This window comes from Trichomycterus rosablanca, chromosome 15 (genome assembly GCF_030014385.1).
Source record: "Trichomycterus rosablanca isolate fTriRos1 chromosome 15, fTriRos1.hap1, whole genome shotgun sequence".
Classification (NCBI taxonomy): Eukaryota; Metazoa; Chordata; class Actinopteri; order Siluriformes; family Trichomycteridae; genus Trichomycterus; species Trichomycterus rosablanca.
Window position 1 is genome coordinate 10,825,913 of NC_086002.1, and position 16,922 is coordinate 10,842,834.

The 16,922-nt window shown below is 41.7% G+C and overlaps 1 protein-coding gene across 1 annotated transcript in view; it reads right to left on the reverse strand.

The window, feature by feature from the left end:
- The window catches only part of prkx (protein kinase X-linked), a 57,737-nt gene that overhangs the window by 37,166 nt on the left and 3,649 nt on the right, over window positions 1-16,922 (reverse strand). Inside the window, exons 2-3 of the mRNA XM_063009411.1 lie at window positions 3,828-3,996; window positions 2,063-2,326 (exon numbers count right to left, since the gene is read on the reverse strand). Of these exons, the coding sequence (XP_062865481.1) occupies window positions 2,063-2,326; window positions 3,828-3,996 (433 nt within the window). The remainder of the gene's footprint in view (window positions 1-2,062; window positions 2,327-3,827; window positions 3,997-16,922) is intronic.

Genomic DNA, 16,922 nt, shown 5'->3' on the forward strand with positions numbered 1-16,922 from the left:
TTATGACAAAGTTTCCTTTTATTACTTCTATTTAAAATAAAATACTGGATTTGTGCTTATATTTAATTGATCTACATAATGATGTCATTTTATTTCCGAGGTAGCTACAAACTATGCATAATAATGCTGCACATTTCCCTTTTTGTGTAAAAAAAATATAGCGCCAGCGCCCTCTGCTGTTCAAAGTGAATATCGATTCATCTTAAATGAATAACCGATTCAAATCTTCCGGTGCATCGTTACATCCCTAATAAATTATGTAAAATTTTTCTAGAAATATTTTTGTTTAATGGTGGAAACGTCATGTAGTGTGCCAAATATGGCAATGCTTTGAAAAGGTCAACATTACACTAGGTCAAAATTCAATCAGAATGAACTTAGGGCTTAGTAGCAAGCGGTAAAAACCGTGAGTCGATGCTGCAAATCTGCAGTAACAAGGTATGCTGCACCGCCTATATGCAATAACAGAGATCAGAAAGAGGGCAATTACTCCCCCCCCCAACAGTCTTGTACATATAAGGGTCATTCCTGGAATTGGGTGCCTTGTGGACCTTTGAAACACTGTTTTAATTTGTTTTTCATGTTTTATTATAAAAAGGACATGTTACAGTTTTCCAAACTAATATTGGTCAAGCTAAATTACACATGCACCTCATATACACTGTGACGCCCACCCTGTTACGTATGAGGTTGTAACAGGGTGGACCATAACAGGGTAAACTTTCTGATATAAAATTAGCCATTAGCTAGCGAGTGAGCAAAACCATGCTAGCATAAAAGTGAATTCAGACAAAGAATTCTCTGCTTTTTAGTGTGATTATTTTTAAAATGATCGAATCTTATTGCTTTTTCTCATATATCCCATAACAGGGTGGAGATGTTATGGTTGACCATATAAGATTTTTAGGATAAAATGTGGAAAAAACAACATTAAAATGAGGAGTTTAATAAGCCACTCATCTTCCACAGTTGTTTTCCTTTCAAAAAGATCATGTGAGCTCCAGGAAATGATGTCAGTATGTAAAACAGCTCTTCATTTTAAGAGACAGTAGTAAGAAATAACAGGGTGGACGGCAACTTGAGGGACGTGTGAAAAACCCTGATAATCAGCAATAAAATGAAACTCATAACGAAAAAAAAAAATCCAAGGTTTAGAGGGACTTAAGCGAACGTTTTAAACAGTATTGAAAGACATGATTAAACCTCATATATCCATCACTAAATCTGAATGTACAGCACTAGTGACATGGGAAAACCTCTAGAATCTAAGAGATTAAAACAGTATGTATACAGTCATTTTTTTATTTTTTATTTCTCTTTTAGCACATCCAATCGTTCAATTTGCATTGTGCTTCCTCTCTGTCTATGCCGAACCCTGCCCTGACCGAGGAGATCGAAGCTAACCCACATCCCCTCCGAAACATGACCAGTAGCCGGATGCATTTTTGCCACCCGCACATTGACGAGTTTGGCGCCACCTAGCGTTGCATGCGGAGAGACACACCCTAAGGGCACTCTTCCTCATCTCTTGTGCAGACGCCTCTAATCAGCCGGCAGAGGTCGTAATCGCATTCTGACACAGAGAGACCCACATCCGGTTCTTTGTCCCACCCCCCCACTGAGCAACCGGCCAATCGTTGCTCATACAGCCGCCCAGCCTCGAACCGGGGAGGCAGAGCTGGATTCAAAACGATGTACTCAGAATCCAGCCCTGGTTGCAGCGTGTCTTTTTACTGCTGCGCCACCTGAGCGGCGTGTATTTGACAGTGGTAATTATTTCAGTAAGATGTTTAGAAATTGTATTGTTTAAAATGTACTTAATAAATACAATGATCAGTACTGGGGACACAAAAGGCACCGAATTGTAGGAATGACCCAAATTATATTTGTACATATTAATACAAATGATTACCAAGTTACCACAAACAAGCCTAATATTAAAATGAACTTGATGTTTTAACAGCACAGCTCAAGCCGAGTGCTGAACAAAGCGGTAATTTGCAAAACGCTTCTCATGTGAATGCGCCCCTAGTTGCGTGTTTAAATGACCAAGTGAGCCTACCGGTCTGAAAGTTTCTTAGCGAAGCCGAAGTCGGTGAGGCGAATGTGTCCCTCGCTGTCCAACAGGATGTTCTCTGGTTTCAGGTCTCTGTAGACAATGTCTTTGGAATGCAGGTACTCGATAGCGCAGACTATTTCCGCCGAGTAGAAGAGTCCGGCGGTGTTGCTGAAGCGGCCGCGGCTGCGCAGGTAGCTGAAGAGCTCGCCGCCCGGCACGTAGTCCATCAGCATGTACAGGAAGCAGTCGTCGTGATGCGTCCAAAACCTGAGGAGTACAGAGGAGTTTGTTTATTCCAGTGAACTGCTTTGAGTGGTGAATTATGAATAATGTGATTGGCTGCTCCGAATGAGTGGTAACATGGATCAGTGTCACAGCTGGAGTAAGATTAGTCCAGCAACCAAAAAATATTCAACCCACAGTGTCACCGTGGCCAGAAACTTACAGGGATGAGTTGATTCATCAGTTAACATTAACATTTTCAACATTTAGCAAACGCTTTCATCCAAAGCGACTTACAGTTGTGACAGTATACAATCTAAGCAATTGAGGGTTAAGGGCCTGGCTCAAGGGCCCAACAGCTGCAACCTGGCAGAGGTGAGGCTTGAACCGGCAACCTTCCAGTACCTTAACCACTAGGCTACAAATGCCCTCAGTTATTTGACTAAATTCTTCTCACAGTGAATCCAGCACCACGTGGAAACACTGGCCACGGGTAAGAAATACACCCTAGACCAGGGTTGTTCAAATCCTGGGTCATGACCCTTAGGGTAGGTGTGTCGCAAACCGGAAAAAAATGGGTCGCAGAGGAAAAATAAATAATAATAACCTTGCACATGATCGCCCCCTTGTGGAGGCTTTATGTTACATCTTGTAAACCACAGTGGGACCAGATTGTACAGTAAGATACGCTGTTTGTGTTGTCTGGATTGCATGGGACAACACAGGCATATTTACTCAACCTGAAATGCAACACATTCCAAATAAGTTGGGACAGAGCTATGTTGACCCCAGTGTTACCTTTCCTATTAACAAAGTTCTGTAAAACCAGATGTTGCTGTTGTGAAAGTGAATTTTAGCACCTGTCTAGCACCTGCACTCTCTTCTCTCTTACCATAAAGTACAAACAAGAATGTACGTCATAACAAAATTCTAAATGTCAACTTAATCTGGTCTAAAATGTATATGTAAATTGTTTTTAAACCCTTATATATACACACCGATCAGCAGCAGGGGTCAGCATGGGCACCCTGACTGGTCTGCGGCTATGCAGCCCCATACGCAACGGACTGTGATGCACTGTGTATTCTGACACCTTTCTATCAGAACCAGCATTAACTTCTTCAGCAATTTGAGCTACAGTAGCTCGTCTGTTGTTTTGGACCACACGGGCCAGCCTTCGCTCCCCACGCGCATCAATGAGCCTTGGCCGCCCATGACCCTGTCGCTGGTTTACCACTGTTCCTTCCTTGGACCACTTTTGATAGATACTGACCACTGCAGACCGGGAACACCCCACAAGAGCTGCAGTTTTGGAGATGCTCTGACCCAGTTGTCCAGCCATCACAATTTGGCCCTTGTCATTTTTCCTGCTTCTAACACATCAACTTTGAGGATAAAATGTTCACTTGCTGCCTAATATATCGCACCCACTAACAGGTGCCGTGATAAGGAGATCAGTGTTATGTTATAATGTTATGCCTGGTCAGTACATATATATTAAATTGAGCATTTCTTGCTACTGTGAAAAAAAAAAACTCCCACTCACAGTCTGATGAGAAAAGGATGGTTCACCTCCGTTAGCACCTCCTTTTCATTATGAACATGCTGTTCCTGTTTTAACCGGATCACGTCTGGGATTTTCATTGCCTTCAGGGCGAAGAAGCCCCTCGTCGTCTTGTCTTTCACCAGGAAAACCCTGCCGAACGTCCCCGTGCCTGTCAAACAGAAGGAACGAGAGGAGATGAGACCTGCCATTAGAAGATTAGTTTTATAACCTGTGTGTCTTATCTGGAAGAGAGGTGTCCTATCACATGATGGATTAGTGAAACGTGCCAGAGCATCCTTGATTACATGCCTTATCTAAAGGTTGGATGGTCCAACAGGGGAATGCAAAGTAAAGCATTCAACATATTCATCCATAAACCCACTGTGACAACTTCAGGGATGGGCAGATTAGGAGTGAATGATATATACAAACGCCAGAAATGTTGGGACACTGTGAGAATGTGAATCAGCTTTATTTGCCAGGTATGACTGCACACACATGGAATTTCTTTCCGCCTGTTGGTAGCTCTCTACAATATAGCATAAGATAAATTATAAAAATTAAAAATTAAATTACAGTATAATACATTTTGTAAAATGCTTTTATTGATTTTGTAAAATGCAATAAAAAGAATCTGTAATTTATTTCTTATACCTGTATTTAGCTGACAAAAGTACAAAGAAAAGATTTCCAAAGTTTTTACAGACCAACTTCACTGTAATTTGTAAATACATACAAATTAGAATTTGATACCTGCAATGCATGGACAGAGGTGTGTATAGAACATGGCCTTTCTTAATAATTACACTTTTTAATCATTTGGGAACTGATGATTCTAATTTTTGCTATTTTTTTTCCATTCTTGCTTGATTCAAGACTTCAGCTGCTCAACAGTTTGTCACTGTCTAATCTGGTCAGACCTATGTCTCTGTAAACCTTTGTGTCTATAGTATCTTCACACAAGTCTGCAAGTCACTCATGCCACTGATGCTCCCTGATAAAAAAAAACCGCTTTTACTTGTTTTGCTATGTTTACAGTCTTGATGCTCCCTATTGTCTTTGGCACAGAAAAATCTGAGGGATGGAAGATCACAGACGTTCAGCTTAAGCTTGCACCCTTGGCCTTTATGCACTGAAATTCCACCCGATTCCTTGAATGGTTTAATGATATTATGCACTGTAAAGGGAGAAATATGCAAATCCCTTCCAATCTTTCTTTGAGGTACGTTGTTTTTAAACATTTGAATCATTTTCTCACACATTTGTTGACAAACTGGAGATCCTATGATCATCTTTGCTCATTAAAGACAATCACCTGTTGACATCACCTGTTTGGAATCACATCATTATTTAGTTTTGGGTTTTTTTCACCTCGTTACTAGCCCTAAATTGCCCCTGTCTCAACTTTTTTTGGAATGTGTTGCAGGACTGAAATACAGGAATGGATGTTTATTAATTAATGAAACGAAGTTGAGCAGATAAAACATGAAAAATCTCAGGTTCATCCTGTCTGCAATCAAATAAAAGTAAAAGTAAATGTAAGGAAAACAGCATTTTTATTTTATTTGCATTTTCCATACTGTCCCAACTTTTTTTCTGATTTGGGGTTGTACTTTTTAATTAATGTTACTGGATTATAAACATTAGTCTAATAATAAACGTTTATATAGTAGAACCTATGGGTTTTTGCCTGTTCTTGGGCCTTTATGCACAGTATGGATATGTTTGTGGTCCTTGACATGTAAAAGACCAAATAATGTTGTTCTAGTCATGACAATTCTTAATATTTCTAAAAAGAAAAAAACTCCCAACACTGATGGTGTAATTAAACTTGAATGCTGTGGCTTTAGACATTCACCTTTGTAGGAATTTCCCTTTGTCTAAGACTGTGTCAGGTGTCTACATAAGTAAGTAAACATTCCACTTAAGCAAGAAGCGAAGATGAAAAAAAAAAATCGACAGAGTATTGTCTGGTTATGCCCTAGCCTAAAACATTTCTCGAATACTCTTGTCCTTACACACTTTAGTCAGCGTTCAGATTTCTCCTACAGACATCGTATTGTGCTAAAACTGCCAAGTGATAAGTTTAGTCTGCATACTCCATTTCACACCTATTCCACACATTCATTTCCACATTATCCTGCAAATTCAATAATACATCATCCCCGCACATCCGTTTCCACTTTATACGACGATGTGGTTTGTTATGGAGGCAATAAGCAGATCATTCCAGTAAGCAGCACAACGGCTGACCATGAAAAAGCACGAGAAAGTGCTGAGTGGTGAGCACATGCAGACTCGAATGTCCAAGTAACATCAGGAATTCTACATTAGAACATATTTCAAATGCTACTGAAAACCACGGGTCCTCAATTATGTGACCACTTTACACTGGAATGTAATGACTTGAGTGCAAGTATTTGACTTAATGCTGGTTCTGATAGAAAGATGTCAGAATACACAGTGCATCGCAGTTTGTTGCGTATGCGGCCGCATAGCCGCAGACCAGTCAGGGTGCCCATGCTGACCCCTGTCCACCGCCGAAAGCACCAACAATGGGCACGTGAGCATCGGAACTGGACCATGGAGCAATGGAAGAAGGTGGCCTGGTCTGAAGAATCACGTTTTCTTTTACATCACGTGGATGGCCGGGTGCGTGCGCGTCACTTACCTGGGGAACACATGGCACCAGGATGCACTGTGGGAAGAAGGCAAGCCGACGGAGGCTGTGTGATGCTTTGGGCAATGTTCTGCTGGGAAACCTTGGGTCCTGCCATCCATGTGGATGTTACTTTGACACGTATCACCTACCTAAGCATTGTTGCAGACCATGTACACCCTTTTACGGACATGCTATTCCCTGATGGCTGTGGCCTCTTTCAGCAGGATAACGCGCCCTGCCACAAAGTAAAAATGGTTCAGGAATGACTTAAGGAGCACAGCAATGACTTTGAGGTGTTGACTTGGCCTCCAAATTCCCCAGATTTCAATCCAATCGAGCATCTGTGGGATGTGCAGGACAAACAAGTCCGATCCATGGAGGCCCCAACTCACAACTCACAGGAGTTAAAGGATCTGCTGCCAAACATCTTGGTGCCGGATATCACAGCACACCTTCAGGGGTCTAGTGGAGTCAATGCCTTGACAGATCAGGGCTGTTTTGGCAGCAAAAGGGGGAGCAACACCATATTAGGAAGGTGGTCATAATGTTATTTTAGGGTGCACGGGTGGCAAATCGGTAAATTCCACAATCCCATTAAGACTAGTATATATCAGAGCGCAGGTTCAGCCACTGTATGGCGCCCCCTGGGGCCGAGAGGCTTGCAGTGGCTGCATGAGAGATCTGGGATTCGAACTCTCAACCTTTTAATTGATACCTCAAAGCTCTACCCATTAGGCTACCACTGTCACAGTAAACGAAAACATACTGAGTATCAAATCAAATGGTTAGAAGATTGCTTTAAATGAGGCATCACAAGAAGAAAGCGAATGACTGTCTGGTCTTAAAAGTAACACATCCATTCATGTCAAGTCCTGTAAACCTTGCTGGCATTTGCCTGGCAAACCTGAGCGACAACACGAACCCAAAAGCTGAATATTGGCCGTATTGTCTGGGCTCCAGCCATGTGCTGAAGAGCCAAGAGCAGGGGCATGACTCCCGGCAGCACTAATTCAATAGACGACATTAAGCTAAATCACACACTCATGTCCTGGTTTGGCTGGCATTAGTGCACTGAAGCCTTTAGCTAAATCGATTTGGGCGAGCTGATATCCGTCCTGTGTGGAAAGTGATACGTGTAAACAGTGAACGGCAAGAAATGAGCTCTCTCGGAAACAGTTGTGCTAAATCAACTGAGCCGCACGTTTTTGGTTGGGCTGGAATATTCCATCAAATGTGGCTCATTATTAAAATGAAACACGCTGCCGCTCAGGTGGCGCAGCGGTAAAAACAAACGCTGCAACCGGAGCTGGATCCCGAATACATGGTATCGAATCCAGCTCTGCCTTACCGGCTCGAGGCTGGGTGGCAACATGAACAATTGGCCTGTTGTTCAGTTGGGGGCGGGACAAAGAGCCGGATGTGGGTCTCTCTCTGTCAGAATGGTGTGGTTACGACCTCTGCTGGCTGATTAGAGGCAGATGAGAAAGAAGTGCTCTTAGGGTGTGTCTCTCCGCATGCAACGCTAGGTGGCACAACACTCATCAAGGTGTGGGTGGCAAAAATGCATCCGGCTTGCTGCTCATATGTCGGAGGGGATGTGGGTTAGCTTCGATGTCCTCGGTCAGGGCAGGGTTCGGCATAGGCAGAGAGAAAGCACGATGCAAATTGGATAATTGGACGCTCTTAAAAAAAAAAAAATAAAAAAAAAAAAAATAAAAAAAAAAAAAAAAACCCAATTAAACCACATTGAACAGCATAGATGATCTATTAAAGTTATCCGAGCTTTCTTTGTTTATGTAATGTCCTTCTTTAATTAGAGACAGGACGTCAACTGTCAGAATCCAAAAACACTGTATGGGGGCGCTCACGCGAGCACACCAGAGCTGACGTCTCGAATCAATCAACACGAACAATGATTGGCTTGTTGTTTAGGGAGGGTGCCAGAGCGGATTCCTCATTGCTGATGCAATTATGACCTCTGCTGGCTGATTAGTGGCACCTGCACAGAGACGAGGGATAATGAAGATCAGTGCGTGACTCTCCTCGCACAAGGGGGGGGGGGGTGTTAGTCACTGATCTCCTCAATCAGGAGTGGACAGCAGCAGTAGTATAGAGGAAGCGTAATGTAATCAGGTTACAGTCAAACCTCAGTTTTCGTATGCCCCTATTTCGTATGATTCGGTTTTCGTCGGCTTTCGTCGTTTATTTTCTACCTCGAGTTTTGAACGCTGACTCGGTTTTCGTTGAACCGTACCGATCGCGTTTGGCCATTTACCACGTGACTCGGTATGGGCCAACATGAACAAAGACTCGCGCGGCCATATCGGGGTCTCCCGGGGTCTCCCTCTGCCTTCCTCTCTGCCTTCCTCACTGCCTTCCTCACTGCCTTCCTCACTGCCTTCCTCTCTGCCTTCCTCACTGCCTTCCTCTCTGCCTTCCTCACTGCCTTCCTCTCTGCCTTCCTCACTGCCTTCCTCACTGCCTTCCTCTCTGCCTTCCTCACTGCCTTCCTCACTGCCTTCCTCTCTGCCTTCCTCTCTGCCTTCCTCTCTGCCTTCCTCACTGCCTTCCTCTCTGCCTTCCTCACTGCCTTCCTCTCTGCCTTCCTCTCTGCCTTCCTCACTGCCTTCCTCTCTGCCTTCCTCACTGCCTTCCTCACTGCCTTCCTCACTGCCTTCCTCTCTGCCTTCCTCACTGCCTTCCTCTCTGCCTTCCTCTCTGCCTTCCATACGTCAACACGACTCCTCAATAAAGGTAGATGTGATGTTAAATGTTCATTTATCCATTTCATTACTTATTTATAATGTGGCATCCGCCACTGTGGATTGGGGGGCGGAGCGGGTATTACCCAGAAGCACTCGCGGCCGCAGTGTTAATAATTGTTGCGTTCTCTGTTGTATGTGTTTATTGGGTTTGTTTATGTTATTTGGTGTTCCGTTTAACATGTTAGTTGTGCGTAAGTGTGTTTGTTTAATTAGGTGTCGAATCTAAAACTTACCGTAACCGCGGTAGCGCGGGGATAAGAATGACGTGGCTACAATAGCGGGTGTTGAAGGTGTGTGTGTGCGCACGCGTGTCTTGAACCGTGTATCCAATAAAAAGAGCTGATCCTGTTGTCATGGCAACTCGCGACTCTGTCTCTTCTTTGCCGACGCTACAATAATCATTTCTCATTGTCTTCTGTATTTAAAACTACAGTAATCTCTCCTCGATCGCGGGGGTTGCGTTCCAGAACCCTCCGCGAAAGGTGAAAATCCGCGAAGTAAAAACCATGTGTTTATATGGTTATTTTTATGACCCGATTGCATCGGGTTTAGCATTTAGCATCTTGCCATTAAAACCAATGGATTGAGGTAGCACAGCACGCTAACATGTCAATATAGCATCTCCCTTCATGTACCGATTACGGTTACATTTCCTGACAAGCCCGAACTTGCAAATAAAGTTTACTCGGTACAAGTTTATACAAATTAAAAATCAGTAATATTTTATTTACGTTTGAAAAGAACTCCATTCGTTTGTCCGCACCGTCAGCCATGTTTATTTTTCTGTGAGAGAAGAGCACCCGACCCGCAATGAATTCTGGGATTGCCTTGATCACTATGGCAGCATCGGATGCTCACTCGTTCTTGAGTGAAAATGTTAACATTGAAATGTTAAGATGCCTCAGTAGTGAGGATATTAAGGCATCTAGGATTTGGAACAGCCTCCTTATCGGGAGCGCGCACAAGATGACGTAAAATGCGTCTATTTAGAGAGCGCACTAGCTTTTCGAACACACCCTTTGTCCGCAAAATCCGCGATTTATATTTAGATATGCTTGCATATAAGATCCGCGATAGAGTGAAGCCGCGAAAGTCGAAGTGCGATATAGCGAGGGATTACTGTACATTTATTCTCTATAAAATGTATTTTTTGTTAATATTTTTGCCTTTCAGGAACGCATTAATTGTATTTACTTTATTCCTTATGGGAATTACTGTTTCGGTTTTTGTATGTTTTGACTTTCGAACGGCCTTCTCGAACGTTTTGACCGCGGTTTGACTGTAATTGATACGACTAGATTGGGATGAAAAGAGTCCTGATAAGGCGGTTTTGTATAGCTAATATTTTGTGTACCAACCAGTTCCAGACTAGAAGCAAACAGCATTCGAGCTATACTACCCCCCACTTTTCATTTGTTTGGTAGGTGCTTCAGGTCACTGAAAGCTCGTATAACCAATAACCACTTGTGGAATCATGTATTAACTATGTGTTCTTACTAAATTCATTAGGAAATGTGCTTAATTTATGGGTTTCATTTTTCAAACATCACAGATTTCATTGATTTTCCTCCCAATCTGGTCGTATCCAATTACACGATTGCATTACACTTCCTCTATACTAATGCTAACCTCCACTGCTGATTGAGTAGAGCAAGGCTGTCACACGTGTGCAGTAGCCGACTGCATTTTTTTCACTGGATGAGGTGATTTCATATGCGGATCAGCTTTGTGTACCGAGAGTCACACCCTGATCGACGTATTTTTCCTCGACTCTGTGCAGGCGCCATCAATCAGGTCGCAACTGCATCAGGCATGAGAGAGACCCTATCCGGCTTCCCCACCTGCATAAACAACAAGCCAATTGTTGTTCATGTAAACGGCCAGGCTGCAGGATGGCAGAGCTGAGTTTCGAACTGACAAGTTTGAAATGTCAGCTCTGGTGCGCTAGCGTGTTTTACCGCTGCGCTTCATGAGCGGCCAGATTTAATGGCTTTTTAAAGAAATGTGCCACATTTCACGGCAGTCGTGGCTAGATGAGTCTGTTGTGGAAGAACTCAAGTCGTCTGCACAGAACAGGGACCTTAACCACATAAAAAATGTCTGGGATGAATTGGAACATAAAGTATGAGCCTAAAGCTCCATTGATTGAGAGGGTTCTTTTTACAATTTAGCTAATTATTTTAGTATTTAGCCTGTTTTTTGGTCACAGTGTAAATATTTTTTATTAATATTCTTTGTATTTAATTCAATTTAAGCTGACTAATTAATACTCATAACAGTTTGAACTGTGCTAGAATTAATTACATTATTTTACTTTAGTTTGCCAAACAATCTATATGTAGTCTTTGTTTCACTTTTGGTTACCTATAATAACCATGCCCCAATGTAACAGTGACTAATTAATACACTCACCCAAACTGGTTTAAACTGGGAAGTGAAAGCAGCATGTTAGCACTTGCAGGTGTGCATGTTTAAATGAATGAGGTGGTGACGAGCGTGACCTGGTTGTTGTATCTCTTGAAGGAGGAGCTGTAACCAATGGTCAACAAGACCAAAACCAGTCCGATCACGATCACGATCACGATCACACACACACACACACACACACACACACACACACACACACACACACACACCTTAAGCAAAGCAGAGTTTCAGTTAGCTTTAGTCACCTACCTGTTACACAACACTACAATCACGTTCATAGCAGCAAGTGACGAAGTGAAAGTCTGTCCAGGTTCTACTAAGATCTTTATCTTATCTTATCTATGCTCCAGCAAGAGGAACAAGTAACAACAAGCAAGCATTGTTCTCACCTTATAGCTTCTGTTATGATGTCATAAAGTGACAAATAGCCTTTAAATTTAATCATGTTGTTTGTTAGATAGATAGATAGATAGATAGATAGATAGATAGATAGATAGATAGATAGATAGATAGATAGATAGATAGATAGATAGATGAGACAGTTACATAGAAAGACAGATAGGTAAACAGACAGAAAGACAGGTAGATAGATTAGACAGACAGACAGACATATAAACGGATAGAAAGACAAATAGATAGACAAACAGACAGGCAGATAGACAGACAGAAAGCCAGATAGATAGATAGATAGATAGACAGACAGACAGACAAATAGACAGACAGACAGATAAATGGATAGAAAGACAGATAGACAGACAAACAGAGAGGCAGATAGACAGACAAAAAGCCAGATAGATAGAGACAGACAAACAGAAAAACAGATAGATAGGTAGACAGACAGACAGATAGATAGACAGTTAGATAGAAAGTCAAACAGATAGATAGGTAGACAGACAGACAGATAGATAGACAGACAAAAAGACAGACAGAAAGACAGACAGATAGATAGACAGACAGACAGACAGACAGACAGACAGACAGACAGACACAGACATATTTTAGCCACTTATCATTTTTTCATTCATGAAGTGTTCAAGTGCCTCATGTTTACTGGTTAATTTGCACTATGAGGAGGTCCTAGCAATCCTACAGCAATTCAGTTAGTAATCGGTTAGTCAAAATGTCCAAGATGTTGAAGTGTAAGCAGCTAAAAACACTACTGAGGTAACTGAGTTTGAAAAACTGTGGACCGCGAGGGTGATCCAATTTATGAGGGTAATCTAATGACTGCCGTGAAATATGACAGTTTTCAACAAAGGACAAAGAAACAAAGGTCCATGAAATTAAGCAATTATATTAACAGTTGTTGAATAATACATAATAATATACTGTTGTTGAAGCAACTGAAGGTACTGATCGTCCCTGCTCTTAATTTACTAACATCCCAAATGAACAGTACAAACACGCACGTCCATCCAATTAAAATGTGTGAGGACTTCAAGGCCCCAGTGTGGGCAATTAATGGGTCATGCTTGTGTAAAGCCTGCAACATAAGAGTAGAAAAACATCCTCTAATACTCTCCACTCACAAAGTTGCCAGCAGCGAAATATTTACATTCATGTCTTATTTATCATTCTGAAACGTGATAAACGTGCATTAACAACCATAAAGTGGTCAATTACATTTTGTATAATGTAGTATGTAGGGATGTAACGATACACTGTACCCATGATGCGATACGATTCACGATACCGGGTTCACGATACGATTTTTTCCCCAGTTATTTTAAACAAAATGAAATTTAAGACAAATGATGACAAAGTTTCCTTTTATTATTTCTCCTAAAAAAAATATAATACTGTATTTGAGATTATCTTTAATTTATCTAAATAATGAATGCCCTTTTATTTCTGTCAGCCAAATAATGCTTCAACATTATATAAATAAATGAATAATACAAATAAATAAAGTATCCTCACATAAATAAATTTGGCTGGAAAATCCCCTACCTGGCAACTTTGTGAAGTGCCGTCAACCAGGCGATGTGAATTGCGCCAGTGCCCTCTGCTGTTTAAAGTAAATATTGATTCATCTTAAATGAATAACCGATTCGAATCGTGGCACATGTGCACCGATTTTTAACTGTCTTGTGGTGCATCGTTACATCCCTAGTAGTATGACATTAGAGCATCCTTAATAGCAAATAAGAAATATTATTATTTGTTTATATTGGGGGGTGGGTCAAAGATCAATTTTAGGCTAACAAAGCTAAATTTAAATGAAAGTGAGAGGAAAAAGAGAGAACATGCAAACTACACACAGAAAGGACCCAGGTGGCTCAACCTGGGGATCGAACCCAGGACCTTCTTACTGAGAGGCGACAGTGCTACTATTAGTCTATGATGTGTAAACAATTAAAATCTAGTGTTTTAGCCTGATAGATTTTGCTTGCAAGTTGTAGCATTAGCATCCTTATATTACCCCTTAAAGGCTGAAGAAAGAAGTGGTCACATCCTGCTCAAGTTCTGGAGCTGCATTAAGGTGACGTCAGTGGAGCTAGCGTGTTTTAACACCTTACACAACATGTGAAGTATCCCACCGCTTTGTTTCACCTGCGCAAGGCGGGTTCACACGAGGCTTAGTGTCGCGTACGGAGAGTCCGTTACGTTCCGTCTCTTTACAATCGACATCGATCAGCCAGCAGGGGTCGTGATCGCAGCAGTTATGAGGAATCCTCGCTGGAATTCCCAGCCTCACAGGCGTCCAGCAAATTCGAACTGTCAGATCTGGTGTGCTAGTATGTTTTACCACAATATGATTCTTAAAGCTAAAGAGCTGTTCCATATTCAAACTACTAGCTGTGATACTGTGTTTCCAATCATTACCTGATCATAATTATATAACCAGAATCTTACTTGCATTCCAATAGTTACGTGTCATGGGTATTTTTAGAACTGCGATTAAACGCTTGGCTAGATCTTCATTAAAGGTGTTCACACACAGGGAAATAACAGAAACGTTGCCAGAAAACCGGGTGTGTAAGGAATACAGCATGTTAGGGAGAGTGTCATCATTAAAAATAATAATAATAAATAAATAATCCACAACAATGTGTTCCTATAACATATAAAAGCACTTTGTTGTTCTACAATTACTGACTGTAGTCCATCTGTTTCATGCTGTTCTTCAATGGTCAGGACTCTCCCAGGACCACTACAGAGCAGGTATTATTTAGGATGTGGATCATTCTCAGCACTGCAGTGACACTGACATGGTGGTGGTGTGTTAGTGTGTGTTGTGCTGGTATGAGTGGATCAGACACAGGAGCGCTGATGGAGTTTTTAAATACCGTGTCCACTCACTGTCCACTCTATTAGACACTCCTACCTAGTCGGTCCACCTTGTAGATGTAAAGTCAGAGACGATCGCTCATCTATTGCTGCTGTTTGAGTTGGTCATCTTCTAGACCTTCATCAGTGGTCACAGGATGCTGCCCACGGGGCGCTGTTGGCTGGATATTTTTGGTTGACTTTTCTCAGTCCAGCAGTGACAGTGAGGTGTTTAAAAACTTCATCCACTCATACCAGCACAACACACACTAACACACCACCACCATGTCAGTGTCACTGCAGTGCTGAGAATGATCCACCACCTAAATAATACCTGCTCTGTAGTGGTCCTGTGAGAGTCCTGACCATTAAAGAACAGCATGAAAGGGGGTTAACAAAGCATGCAGAGAAACAGATGGACTACAGTCAGTAATTGTAGAACTACAAAGTGCATCTATATGGTAAGTGGACCTGATAAAATAGACAATGTGTGTAGAAACACGGAGGTGGTTTTAATGTTATGGCTGATCTGTGCTGTGTACCTTAATTACCTTTAATTATGTAAAACATCTGGAATATTGTTAGCCTTCACTTTCACTTTCCTTACAACCGTATCGGATTCCTAACAAACAAACACCTCTTTCTTTTTACTTCCTTTAAGAAGCCAAAAGAAGAAACGGCATGAATGAAAAACACTTTCGATGACCCGAATGTGCAGTACTATGCCATGAAAGGCGCCTGATTGCTGTGAATACAGGGCAGAGCACTGACAGCTTAGCGGGTAAAGCACTGGAGGAGTAATTAGAAGGTCCAGCAAGGCCCTTAACTCTCAATTGCTCAAACGGTATTCAGTCACAATTGTAACTTGCTTTGGATGAAAGCAGCTCCTAAATGCCGTGAATATAAACGAATAACACGGTGGGGACGGTTTTGGACTCATGCCGGCCTTAGATCAGGTCCGTGCAAGCTCGGAGCTCTGTGATGACAGATTTGAAACTATTCATTGTTAGGCTGTAAAGCATGATACTAAAGTTTGGACATTCCAAGTCAAATTCCATGTTTTGTTGGAAATAGGTTAGGTTAGAACTTAAATATGGAATTTTATGCAACTTTTAGTGCACGTTTAATTAGGATTTTAACTAGAGATGGGACGATCGATCGGCTACGAATCGGTATCTGCCGATTTTTAATCAAAATACACTATCGGCGATCTGCGATATTTCCTAAAAGTAGCCGATCCGATCGTGTGATATATAAAGACCATGTTAAGTTAACAGCTCAGTGGATTGATCCAGACTTTGAGCTACGAAGCACCAACCATCACATCACCATTCATCAACAATCGTACAGAAACCATCGTGAAAGCTCTTACGATGTAATTTTGCTGATTGTAATATTTACTTTAAAAAGATAATTCAACCCGGTCACATCTGAGTCGATTCTATCAGCACATTATATGAACTCCTGGTTCACTTTGGTAAATCGTAAGCGGTTCTTACTTGTGATGTACATGAGAACAGAAAACGTTACAGAGCCAATCCGAGGCAAAAGTTTATTCATTACCAAATTCGTTAGTTCAGGATCATCTGCTGAACTTTTAGAAAACTTTTAGCTCCTTAGACGGAACGAGTCTGACTCGGTTACAGATCTGTGGTAATAGCAGTTTAATTAAGCTTTTTAATGAAGCTTTTTAATGTAAGAGTCACACAAAATGTTCTGTAGTAGTTGGTGTTTATTTAAAACCACGACATTTAATTAATAACAGTAAACACGGAGAGATAACCGAGAAGAGAAACTTACGCTTCACATAAAAACGAATCAACTCATGAATCAATGAATCACTTATAGTGATACTGTGAACAAAGCGTCTCTTCTAAAGGCACAAACACACACACACACACACACACACACGCGCTGCTCCGGGTTTATCTTTACTGCGAGGCTCTTTTTAAGTTTATTTACTGCTAATCC